The 13,055-nt window shown below is 41.9% G+C and overlaps 1 protein-coding gene across 1 annotated transcript; it reads right to left on the reverse strand.

The window, feature by feature from the left end:
- Positions 1–6,832: 6,832 nt before the first annotated feature.
- On the reverse strand, positions 6,833–12,989 carry LOC140562629 (uncharacterized). Its single transcript, XM_072688420.1, has 8 exons — positions 12,741–12,989; positions 10,600–10,801; positions 9,529–9,599; positions 9,270–9,446; positions 8,313–8,383; positions 8,162–8,218; positions 7,942–8,010; positions 6,833–7,850 (listed from the first exon to the last, which is right to left on the reverse strand). The coding sequence occupies exons 2-8, from the start codon at positions 10,758–10,760 to the stop codon at positions 7,725–7,727; spliced, it is 732 nt and encodes a 243-aa protein (XP_072544521.1). The 5' UTR covers positions 10,761–10,801; positions 12,741–12,989; the 3' UTR covers positions 6,833–7,724.
- Between the last annotated feature and the right edge of the window lie 66 nt (positions 12,990–13,055).

Consider the following 13,055-nt stretch of genomic DNA (forward strand, 5'->3'; position numbering starts at 1 on the left):
CATCATCATCATCATCATCTATAACGTAAACCTTGAAATCTGATCCAATCTGATCACAAATCAACCCACGTTCAACCCACGTGCCACAAGTGCTGCTCATTGCTGCTCTGATTAGATTCACCCGATTCTCAGATTCAGAAGCACCTGAAGCTTCATCAACTCCATCAGGTGTGTTCCAGTAAGCGCTCAATCCTAGCTAGTATTGGACCCTGTTTACCTGGTCACTTCATGTGTCCACTTAGGTATCAAGATTATATCTGGACAAGGCTGCAAGTGTAAACGCAGCCAAGACTCCACTTAAACCAGATCCAAATCCGATCACTCAAACCTGAAAACGTCAGAAAGAGGCCTGAGACACATCTGAGACACATTATAGCAGTGTAAGTGCATCCAAAACCCCTCCCACTGCAACAGAAACACCAGTAATGGCTCTGCAAATTTGCATATTCCGTCCCACACTGCAGTCTGAACTCGGACTGTAGTCTGACTAACCAGTGTAAGTGCATGTGGCTCAAATTTTATGATACCATCCAGATAAGTGTACACAGGGTCTTTGAGATCTACCAGCCTGGAGAGTTCAGATCCAACACACTAGAAAGCAAAGCAGTCGTGTCCGAGATAACTCTGAGGAGTGACGGTGATGATTCCGGCCCGATCTCGGTGCCGAAACATAGCTACGGCTGACTGCAGTTGGGTCCGTTTTGGTCCAAAGTAGTAATGCTATTCACACATGTCACAGGGTAGACTGAACGAGGGCCACGTGTGGTCCATAGAGCTTTCAATTTTCATGCACTTGCCATTGCCAAAACCTATATATGCCCTGCTATCTGGGGTCTAATATCCATTGCCTGGAACAGGTACATTAGACTTGGGCTACAGCTAAACCCTGCAGGGTGGTAGATCAGCAGGATCAGGACTGGGGACTGAGGACACCTCACTGTTTGCTTCCATGCCTTTGTCCTGTAGCATATCAGCCTCCACAAAGACTCCACAGAGCAACTTCAGGCTGCAGAAGGACACAGCGTTTCTAAACGTACTAATGTAAATCATGAGTGGCCTGTCTTCGCTTAGCTTTGTAGTTTATGACTTCCACACTTCTAGCTCAGATCTGGCTCAGTTCTCAGATGCCGCAGCTGGAAAGGTTGATGCAGAAACAAGGGCCCGCTCCCTTCTCAGCTTACAGTAAACAACCAATAACAACTTCTCCGCGCTGTGATGACGTCTTTTCCCTTCAAAGAGAAGTTACTCAGAAATGGTATTATGGAATCATATTGCTAACATCCTTGGTCTGTTGTTTTGGAGGACATTTTGCAGCGTCTGCAGATAAAAATCACACAAGCAACGACTCTGCAGACTACCGTTTTCCACACACTCATCTCCTCAGCTTCAGCACAGCCTGTGGAGTAGCCCTGACGAACCTGGGGCCAGATTCACAAAAGCTCATGAGGACGTTCTTAAAAAGCAATTCTCTCAAATATTCTTTAAGAAAATCCTAATTATTACTGAGGCATGATTTGTGGTTTTCTTGAAGTTCCTGTAAGAACAATCTTCACTATGAAGGTATTTATTTATTTTATCTGGAAAAAAAAAACTCACTGAAAGTTAAAATCTCATTCAACAGTAAACAAAAACACAACGGCGTAAAAACTAGCGAGAGTCAGCATGCCAGTCCCCGACCTCGTCCAACATCGCTACTCGCAGCATTTGCATGGCAGTCCAAGGCCTTATGCAACATCGCTACCCACAGGTGTGCGCATGCCGGCCCCTGAGCTCGTCCAGCATCGCTCCCACAGCATAAGCACCATAAGCCAGCTGGAGTTCAGTCTGACTGACTGGAGACGCATACGGTCCAGATACTAGCCACATGAAGGTTTTGGAGATCTACCACCCTGGAGAGTTCAGATCCAACACACTTCCTAGACATCAAAACCAGTCGTATTCAAACATCTCACAGGGTAGACTGAATGAGGACCACAGCTTTTAAATTCCATGATGAACTTGCCATTGTCAAAACTGACCCCATCCCCAGCGTCGTACAACATCGCTACCCCACCATAAGCACCAAGCCAGCTGCCAGTACCTACCTAATGTTACCCTGCTGGCATGTTCCCTAGCATAGCATTTTGGGGGTTGCATGAATCTTTCTAATCCCACTGAATGAAACTTAATTGAGGGGAATCATTTTCTGAAGAATCAACGTAATTGAAGCGACGTTGTTTCCGAGGAACAGGAAACCCAGCCTTCGTTTCATTTTCCAAATTCATGCTTAGTGTTTCTGCAAGTCCGGACGGCGCAGTCACTGGAATCCTGTGCAAGGATATTGGTATGCATGACGTTACCAAAGGTGTTAACAGGAAAGCAGTCAGGAAACGAGCACACACAAACACACACACAATGCTATGTTTGTCTGTATACTTTGTCTAGATGTGACAATCATACACGTTTGGTATGTATATGATTTACAGAGCAAAAATCACAGACACCAAAGATAATGACATGCGAAGCCATTTCTCTGAGCAGTAGACTTCAAACACCCTTCAATATTTTCTCTTATTAATATAGTTAGTTACAGGTGGACACTCTCACTGACCACTGACTTTATGTTTATTTGGGTTTATTCTAATGTTATATAGAGTTAATTACAGGTAGACACTCTCACTGACCACTGACTTTATGTTTATTTGGGTTTATTCTAATGTTATATAGAGTTAATTACAGGTAGACACTCTCACTGACCGCTGACTTTATGTTTATTTGGGTTTATTCTAATGTTATATAGAGTTAATTACAGGTAGACACTCTCACTGACCACTGACTTTATGATTATTTGGGTTTGTTCTGAAGTTATATAGTTTTACAGGTAGACACTCTCACTGACCACTGACTATGTTTATTTGGGTTGACGCCCTGGGTTGATCTAAGTGCCTGCTGGATTAGTGCATTAACACATGGCACGGTTGATGTGTGTGGTCAGATGTTTCCCAGGTTCCAGCAGTACCAGTTAGCAGAACCACGTCACGTTTACAGGTCTGGGCTTAGTCCCCGTGCAGATCTCCATGTTAGCGCTAGTCTGGCTACTTGTGTGGCTCTTGATTCATAGCTGCAGGTGGTTGAGAGTGAGTGATAAGGTGACAAAGGAAAGATCTGTGGGTCTATTTGTGTGTGTTGGTGGTAGCTGGGGAGAAGGGGGGGCAGCTGGTGGCCTACGTGTATTGCAGACAGTAGCTTACCTGTTAAACGACGTCAGGTTTCGCATTCACCTTTTCCCATCGTCTTAATCAGTTCATCTGTTCCCTTATCTCTCTGTGACCCGCACAGGTACTGTAAACAATGGCCACAGCCGCACATTAGCACTGGGCTACTTTCCAAAATATACAGTGGCATGCAAAAGTTTGGGCACCCCTGCTCAAAATACCTGTGAATCGCAAAGTGAGTTTTTTCCACACTTTAAACTAAATGAGTAATTTTCTTTTTTATTTAATTGGGGAGAAAAAGGGGATCCATGCAAGCGTCTGGGCACCCCAAGAGATCTGAGCTCCCAGAACTTAATTAGCTTGTCACAACCATCATCAGGAAAGTCCAGAAGCTGCAAATTTTAAAGCTTTGTAAAAAAAACGAATCCTCAAACCTCGTCCCAACAATCAGCAGCCATGAGCTCCTCTAAGCAGCTGCTGAGCTCTCGGAACATTAGCATAGCTGATGACCTCAAAGCTATGAGGAGTTAGCAAGAGTTTTCAGAGAGCTTCTTTATCAGTTCGTAACGTAGTTAAGAAAGGGCAGCTGACAGAACGGTGGAGGTCAAGCTGAGGTCTCTCAGAGAAAACTGCTCATGGTATTGCAAATCAAATCCCCCCGTTTTACTGCAAAAACCCTTCCGGAAGATTTTGCAGACTCTGGAGTGGTGCCAAACTGTTAATAACAGGAGGTTCTTCAGCTAGAAACTGTGGAGCAACCTCTGAAGGTGCTTTAAGGAACCTTCGAGGAACCTTTATGGAGGTTCTTCCACAGTTTCAAACTGAAGAACCTCCAAAAGCTTCTCAAGGATCTTCTACTTCTACTGCACTAATATTTACAAACATGAACTTCGCTGTAGAGTCACCACTGCATTCAAAATTCAGCAGTAAATGTTTTTAAAGAAACATCTAAACAAGCCTGATGGGTTTTGGAATGGAAATAAGTCCTGTGAACTGATGGATGTTTTTGGCTGCGATGAGAAAAGCAATGTTTGGAAAAAAAGGTCCAGAATTCAATGAAAAGAAGAATGTTTCAGGTTTGCGTTGCAGCCAGTGGCTCTGTATATATATATATTATTGCAATATAAATTGCGATATTAAAAACTACAGAATGTTTCACCAAAGTCTAAAATCTAAGATGTTAATAACGCCCTCAGTGTATCCAATACTGGAGTAAAATAAATAACACTTATTTTGTAATAATAATACATCATGGAAAATGGGAAATGCCTATATTTTCCTTGCTAAATGCTAAAAATTATATATTGTGCAGCCCTATATATTTATATAAATAAATAAATGAATGAATAAATGAGAAGAGGATGAGCTTCTACAGCAGGATCCTAAACACCTCAAAATCCTCAGTGGACAGCCCCAAGCTGAAGGTTCTGCCATGGCCGCTCACAGCCCCCCGACCTAAATATCAAATTTTGTTGAAGAACCTCACAGAACTACGAGCCTTTTGCAGGACGAATGAGAGAAAATCCCCCAAACAGGAACTGAAAGACTGATATTTGCAACAAAAGGGGGTGTTACTAACTTGCTTCAGCCAACTGTAAATAAATGAAAATTAATTAATTAATTAAATTGCTTAAAATATTGTTTTGACTATTAAAGAGATGTTTAATCGAGTCATCTGCTGGTTTATTGGGCTCTTCACAGTAAAAGATATTTTAAGCAGGAGTGAGAAAATGTATGCATGCCTCTGTATAATAATAATAATAAGTTTTTAAAAATACACTTCATAATGATACTAAAAGGCAGATAAATAATACAAAAAATAATAAGAAAATGCAGGTGAATAATAATAATAATACACAAATAATGCATTATAATAAAAAACTAAATAATAATAATAATTATTATTAAATAACCACAAACATGAACATAAAATAAACAGAAATGTGAAAATAGATTGATTATAAATATTTATTAGTATCATATCACATACAATTTGCATGTGGATTCAACAGGAGAAGAATAATCTTGTAACCAGAGTTTGTTCGGCCATAATTACAGTATTTTAATAGTTATTCACACTAAGACAGTTATGATGGGCTCACAGTAGCACCTGTAACTGGGCCTTACAGTAAATGGAAAATTGCTTCTGCTTTTTGGAGTCACAACTCTAGCACAGTGACACGGAACGTAGACAATGGGCGCCCCCTTGTGGCCCCTTTTGGTGGTGATAACACTTTGGGCCTCTGGGCCACTTTAAAAACCTAAAATGTTGGAGAGCTGACCTCAGAGCAAGGGGATTCAGCACAAAGTGGTCTTTGGCTTTATTCCCATGGTGTTACTAAGACGTAGTCACTAATACACCTGTAGTATGGTGGTAATAAGGGTGAATTAGAGGTATGCTAGGCAGCGTACCTCTACAATCTACTTGTTCATCTAATCGGTGTTTGAGTTCAGGCTGTTCAAGCTAATCTACTAAATCTTGCCTTCTGCTCTGACCCCCAGGTCTTGCATAACGGTGTGGTTAATAAAAGGCCTCCAACTGCGGCGCAGTAACGACATTAGTCAAGAAAGACTGATTCAATGTGGAAACTCTCCCAGTTTCCCTCAGGACGGGAACAGAACACAGACCCTGGGAGTTTGCGCTCACGGAAAAAACAAACAAACAAACAAAAAAAGTTTATAATCGGTGATCAGCTGTTTAATCAGTAATGCAGCAATGACGCGGACATGCTCTACAACAACTGGCTGCTTCTGGAAGTCTGCTTTAAGCCAGTACAGCGTGTTTACTAGGTCACCATATCTCTCGCCTCTCATCATCCAATTAAAAGTCTGGTAGTGGGTGACGTTCATCATATTAATATCATATTCAGCATTAAAATATTTTTGTGTTACAAAATGCTGATCAAATATTTGTTTGCTGCCTAAAAGCAACATGGATATACATGATTAGCAAGATTAGCATTTTTTTCAAGAATATCAGGGCAAAGTAAGTGTACTTCAGTACTACATTATAATATATATATATACATATATATATAGTATTTTTATATATTTATTTATTAACACAATTATTATGGCTAAAAATCTTTCTTAGGCAGTTAGACTGTAGGCCCAGTGTAGAACTGTGACTCTACATTAAGGGATGGCGGGTCGAGCAGAGCTGTACTTGAAGCTCGAAGGGCTCTTGGTGCAGATCGGCTTTTGACCATCGCCTTTAAGCCAGATAACCTAAACCCTAAAGCTGAGGATTGTTCCATCGGATCGTCCCACTCCAGGCTTAAGTTATCTGGCTAACTGAGAAATCTCGCTTTTAGAAATCATCAATTATCTCTTAATTTAAAAAAAATCATATTTACCTGTATAAATCTTCTGCTTACAGACCTTACTTTACTTACCCATATACAGTCACATGCAAAAGTTTTAGCACCCCGGCTCAAATTATGTGCTGATGTTTGAAGTGTAAGAAGTTCATCCTCCACCAAAAACATCTGCGCATTACTGTTTATTCGCTTATGTCGTTTACAGCTGTGTAAGCTGTAGGACTTCTCACACTACGCCACAAGAGAGGGTGGCTGCAGCTTAACGCAGTTGGAGGAAAACGCTGACTGCTAATTCGGTTCCACCAGCTGACAGACTAACTATCTAGCCCACGCTAACTAGCAGCACCCACCCAGAAAGAAAGATAGAGGTCAGTTATGGTCTTTGGCACTCCCGGTCACTGACATATGGCCGTGGCATCCCCAGGGCCCAAACCTGTGATCTCCTGATAACATTTAACTCAAACAAAGGTGCCAAAACTTTTGCACATATCTGTAAATAACCGGCTGCAAGAACCAGACCCTTGAAAAATGTACCTTTCAAGCCTGTAAGGATGGTCTGAAATAGACCACAGGTCAACGATTTCGTAAATCACTTTATATGAATCATCAGTCATTTATTGTTCATGAACAAAGAATTCACAGGTCATGACCATCCATAATTATTTTAGTGTGTTATGCTCTTGGAGTTTCTCGCACACAGTTATTGGATTGTTGTTGTAATTCTTAAAAAAAATATTTAACATTATTTACACATTGTGAACAAAGTCTATATAATAGAGAATACAGTACACACACAACAGTCACCAGGCTAGAACTGATGAATCACATACATAATAGTCCAGAATCTCTAAAACGGTCTTCAGAACTTTTTTTTTCTAGTCCAAATTTTAGTCCAAATTAAAACAAAAGTTAATTAAACAATCATTTCATTTGGGACTTTTTTGTTCACCCCGGCTGGAGAGATGGACTTACAGCATCCATTAACGGCAATGACATCCACTCGCATTAGAGGACACAGGCTTACGAACCTGGAGAATACAGTGTTGGTGGTCAGAGCAAAAATACCTCCAGAGACCCCAAGAGGCCTCGTTTAAATCTACTTCACTTCGGGACACGATATGGCACCTGCATAGCTTCTTCTTTAGGTGAAATTCTGAAACTGGCCTCTCTAGCAACGAGCTCAGAGACAACACTGACTACCTGACAGGGTCTAACTCACATCCAGCTGTTTATCGAGCAACTGGATCTCCTTCTCCAACTTCTTCATCTTCAGCTGTCGGTATGCGATCTCCTGTCTGAGGTAGCGTTTGTACAGGGAGGTCACATCCTCATCGCTCTGGAAAGGCAACAGCAAGATCACTCACGTTAGCATAGTGTGGAGGTCAGTTTGGCACAACAGTAAGTAAATGCAGGTATGAAGGCGATACCTCCTCATTGGTGCGTCGGAATGGGCCAGAAGGACCAGGTTCCTCAGGGCCAGCGTACGCGTCATTCCCCTGAGGGCGCACATGGATTTGGTACAGTTTAAGCTGAGGTCAAAGCAGTGCTTGACGGCATGAAGAAAAATGTGTATCATGGTATTTTCAGGGGTAAACCAAATGAACCGGTATACCGTCCACACTACATGGATGTTAGAAACTGTTTTACCTGGTCAGAATGAGAACACACTACTATGTTCTTCTCGTCGTGGTCTGAATCGGAGTGCTGGGAGGAAAGAGAACACCACTGGGTAAGAGGAGCAGTCTTTACATGAACACTGAGCTTTAACATTAAAAGAGAATGAGCGACGCTGCCTCACATCAATAGCTTCTTCTGCGCTGTCGATAACGGTCGGTACTGGTTGTAAAAGAGGTCCCGAACTTTCTGCCTCTGCAAAACAACACAACAAGTTCCAAGATTAAGTCAGAATTACAGAACAACAGGAGGTGAAATGTAGACAAAACTTCCAATAGCAGCTGTACTAATGGCCGGCGATACAGCAAAAATATTGTATCACTATATTTAAAATGTATTTAAATATCATGAAATTTTCATGATGCACAACATTAATCAGAATATTTTTAGGATCATCTCTGTGCTGCATTTAGGTCTATTTTGGCTGTTATGCTTGCTTCTCGAGAAATCTAACATACAAGCTAAGTTTTGATGCAGGGCTGGCATGCTTACATGAGTGACATATCCTGAAGTTCCCTTGAGGACAGAGTGATTTTGAGAAACACTGCTGGATATGAATAGGAAAAAATATGTAACTTTTATAGTTATAACTTTTTTTTATTACTACAGCGGTAGTACTCAGGAACTTGTGCTGTAAACATTGCAATATAATAATATACAGCCATAACAATTTCAGCTAAAAATAGCATTTAAGATTTCTGTAGATTCTCCTAATGATAGTATTAAAGCTCACATGAGAAGCACTGAACTTGCTTATACTTGTAGATGCCAATAATGTATATTTTCAGTTCTGCTGCAGGTCTCCGAGTGGACATAGGAAGAAGTGATAACAGGAAATGCTTGATTTCTCCATTTATCATCAAAAGTTGGGCAAATTACTCAATTATTAATATAATCAACAATGATGCATCATTTTGATTTTTAAATAATTGTAAAAATGATCCTTAAAAAAACACCCAGAAAGATTGAGCTTGATCTGGACGCTGACCATGTAACCGAAATGCATCTGCAGCCGTTCTCAATATCGGCTCTAAAACCTGTTTCTGCTATGAGTATTAACAAGTGATATCCTGTGAACTACCTGTGGAGCTGGGGCTCCTAACACAAGAGCCCGCCTGCTCCGACGATCCAGCCCAAGCGATGCCGTCCATCATGGGCCTCCCCCTGATCTGCCAAAGTGCCAGCTCCTCGGCGGGGGTGAAGCCGGACGCGGACAGCCCCCCTCCGAGCATCTGCTTCTGCGCTCTCTTTCTGTTTGCTAAAAAAAAGAAAAATCAGAGCACACGTTTCACATCGACTGTCGCACGCAGCAAGCCGAGGAAGAGAATGGAAACACTTACCACATTGCACGATGTTCTTGTACTTGACTTTGACCTGCTGCCAGGTCCTTTTCACGTTATTGGGGTTGGAGCTAAAAAAAAAAAAAACAGAGCAGTAAAAACACATGAAAGCAGTTGAAGCACAGCTGAAATCGAGACGATGCTGCTCTACACAATGACAAGTACCATCACTGCAGCAGGGGAACCAATCAATCAGGCCCAAGCTTTCTCCGATACCCTCTGACAGAGTCGAGAGCTCAGGATTCAACACTTTAAAGCCAGCTGTAACCCATTTATCCTAGTTTTTGAGATCTCATTATTACATTATTATTATCATTTTAAAATATTAAATAACATAAATAATAGAAATGTTTTCTGCCCCCTGGTGGATTATCCATTCACTGCATGCACCAAAAAAATGTTTTAATGACTTTGAAATTTTAAAGGCAACAAAAAAGCTGTAAGCAACAGATTCCTGACGCATCATATCAATCCTGTACAAAATACATTTACATTTACGGCATTTAGCAGACGCTCTTATCCAGAGCGACTTACAAAAGTGCTTTGCTATTTACCCAAGAAAAACCTAGTTTGCATAGACTAATAATTCAAATAATTCAAAGCTCCTCTAATCATAGACTCTACTAAACACAAGTCAATAAGGTGACCACTCTGCTATTCGCCCTAATACTCTCAGAAGAGGAGGGTCTCCAGTCTGGGTTTGAAGACAGTGAGCGTTGGACTCTGCTGTTCGGACACCCGTACTTGAACTTAGAAGGGCTTTTGGTGCGTAACGGCTTTTGACCATTGCCATCAAGTACGGGCAACGGGTACATCAAAATACAATTCTTCTGCAATGTGTGTCTCTGAGAGTTATGAATACAGACCACAGCAACAGGCGTCATAAAGAGCAACACTTTGTCCTGTTGAACTGGGTTTACTGTTCTGCTTTATTCATCAGAAGGGCAGGAAATCTCTGTATTCATTGTTTTTTAAAGATTTGATACGATTTTATGACGCTAGGCAACATGTAGCGTATGCACAACTGTTATTTCATCCACAGCCCCACACTGGAGCCCATGCTGAACTTACGCGTTTAACCTCTCTGCTATCTTCTGCCATGCTTCCACTCTGGACTTGGCAGCTGCTGCTGTGTTGCATTTAGCCGTTATAATGGCCTTGTACTCCTCGAAGGTCTTCAGGATGATCTCCTGCTCAAACTGGCTAAAGAAAGCTGCTCTTTCTCTCGCCATCTCTGAGGTTTCTCATCGCTTCACTTCCACCTCCGTCTGCACTTTTAGGAGGAAAAAAAAAAAAACAGAAAGAAAGAATTGAACCAGTTTATTTCAGACAGGTATTAATTGGGGCAGTGGTGCCTCAGAAGGTAGAGTGCTGGGTTACTGATAACAGGGTGGTGGGTTCGATACCTATGTCTATCAACAATGTTGTTTGTTCAATACCTAGGTCTACTAACAAGGTTTTGGGTTCGATACCTAGGTCCACTAACAGGGTTGTGGGTTCAATACCTACATCTACTAACAAGGTTGTGGGTTCAATACCTACATCTGCTAACAAGGTTGTCGGTTCAATACCTACATCTACTAACAAGGTTGTGGGTTCAATACCTACATCTGCTAACAAGGTTGTCGGTTCAATACCTACATCTACTAACAAGGTTGTGGGTTCAATACCTACATCTGCTAACAAGGTTGTCGGTTCAATACCTAGGTCTACTAACAGGGTGGTGGGTTCGATACCTAGGCATACTAACAAGGTTGTGGGTTCAATGCCTAGATCTACTAACAAGGTTGTAGGTTCAAAACCTAGGTCTACTAACAAGGTTGTGGGTTCAATGCCTAGGTCTACTAACTGGGTGGTGGGTTTGTTACCTAGGTCTACTAACAAGGTTGTAGGTTCAATGCCTAGGTCTACTAACAAGATAATGGGTTTGATACCTAGGTCTACTAACTGGGTGGTGGGTTCGTTACCTAGGTCTACTAACTGGGTGGTGGGTTCGTTACCTAGGTCTACTAACAAGGTTGTGGGTTCAATGCCTAGGTCTACTAACAAGATAATGGGTTTGATACCTAGGTCTACTAACTGGGTGGTGGGTTCGTTACCTAGGTCTACTAACAAGGTTGTGGGTTCAATGCCTAGGTCTACTAACAAGATAATGGGTTCGATACCTAGGTCTACTAACTGGGTGGTGGGTTCAATGCCTAGGTCTACTAACAAGATAATGGGTTTCATACCTAGGTCTATTAACAAGATAATGGGTTTCATACCTAGGTCTATTAACAAGATAATGGGTTCGATACCTAGGTCTACTAACAGGGTGGTGGGTTCAATGCCTAGGTCTACTAACTGGGTGGTGGGTTCGTTACCTAGGTCTACTAACAAGATAATGGGTTTCATACCTAGGTCTATTAACAAGATAATGGGTTCGATACCTAGGTCTACTAAGCTGCTGGTAGCTGCTGGACCCTTGAGGAAGGCCGGTGACCTGAATGTCACCTGTGAATGAACACCTGTGGGTCTTCTCCACTCTGCTCTAAGCCAGTGGTTCCCAACCTTGGTCCTGGTTGGACCTTCCACACTGCTCCCAACACTAAGCCCTTCCTGAGCTGAAGGAGAAGCAGGGTAAACACTGCCATATGTAGGGCGAGGGGTCCTCCAGGACCAGGGTTGGGAGCCATGGCTCTAAACAACAACGACGGGGTTCACCTATCTGGTTAACCGGACACATGTCGGCATTTTAGGGATAAGTTACGCGTTATTAGCGACGTTCTCGTAAGTGAATATATTTTTATGTCATAAAACGGCCTATTAAAATAGACACGTATCTAAAAGCCCGTTTAGAGGAGCGCGCGGGCTGTGTGTTATGAATTTACCTCAGAGCGAATTCGGGTAAACGGTACAAGGAGAAGCCGGAGAGGTCACGTGACTGAAACTCGCTGCGCTGATTGGTTTAGCGCCGCTGAAGCAAATCCACCGCGTTAACGGGATTAAAAAATCTGGCTAAATCTGGTTCGGTTCCGTTTCTGTTTGTCGCTTCTTCTTTTCTTTTTCAGAGTAAAAACGTGATTTTCTTACTAATGTTCTCAATAGTCTACTTTTGCTGAACATGACCGCCATGTTTCGTGTTTTTTTATTTTATTTTAAAACAAAATATTCGTACAAAAATCGCTAAAATGACGAGTTTTCGAGGTCAAAGGAGCAGAAAAGTCAGTTACCTCAGATGCTTTCTCATCCAAACTCGAGTTATCCCGCAGAAAAAGACGTGCTTCACATATCTGGTTAACTCTATCCTGCTAACGCGCTTTTAGCAAGGTTATTCAATTTTAATTAAATCACTGGCGTGTTTCCCCGGAGCCACACTCTTTCAGTCTTTGCGTGTGGCGCTAAATTATTGTTTTTTAAAATCTAAAATGCCCCCAATGCGTACTATTAATGTTCCTACACACAAAAGCGAACTGGGCAAAGGGGGTCTGTGGAGTGTCTGAGCGATCACGTGACGAAGGAGAAGCCTGAGAGCGCTTCGTCGATTG

Source organism: Salminus brasiliensis, chromosome 9 (genome assembly GCF_030463535.1).
Source record: "Salminus brasiliensis chromosome 9, fSalBra1.hap2, whole genome shotgun sequence".
Lineage (NCBI taxonomy): Eukaryota > Metazoa > Chordata > Actinopteri > Characiformes > Bryconidae > Salminus > Salminus brasiliensis.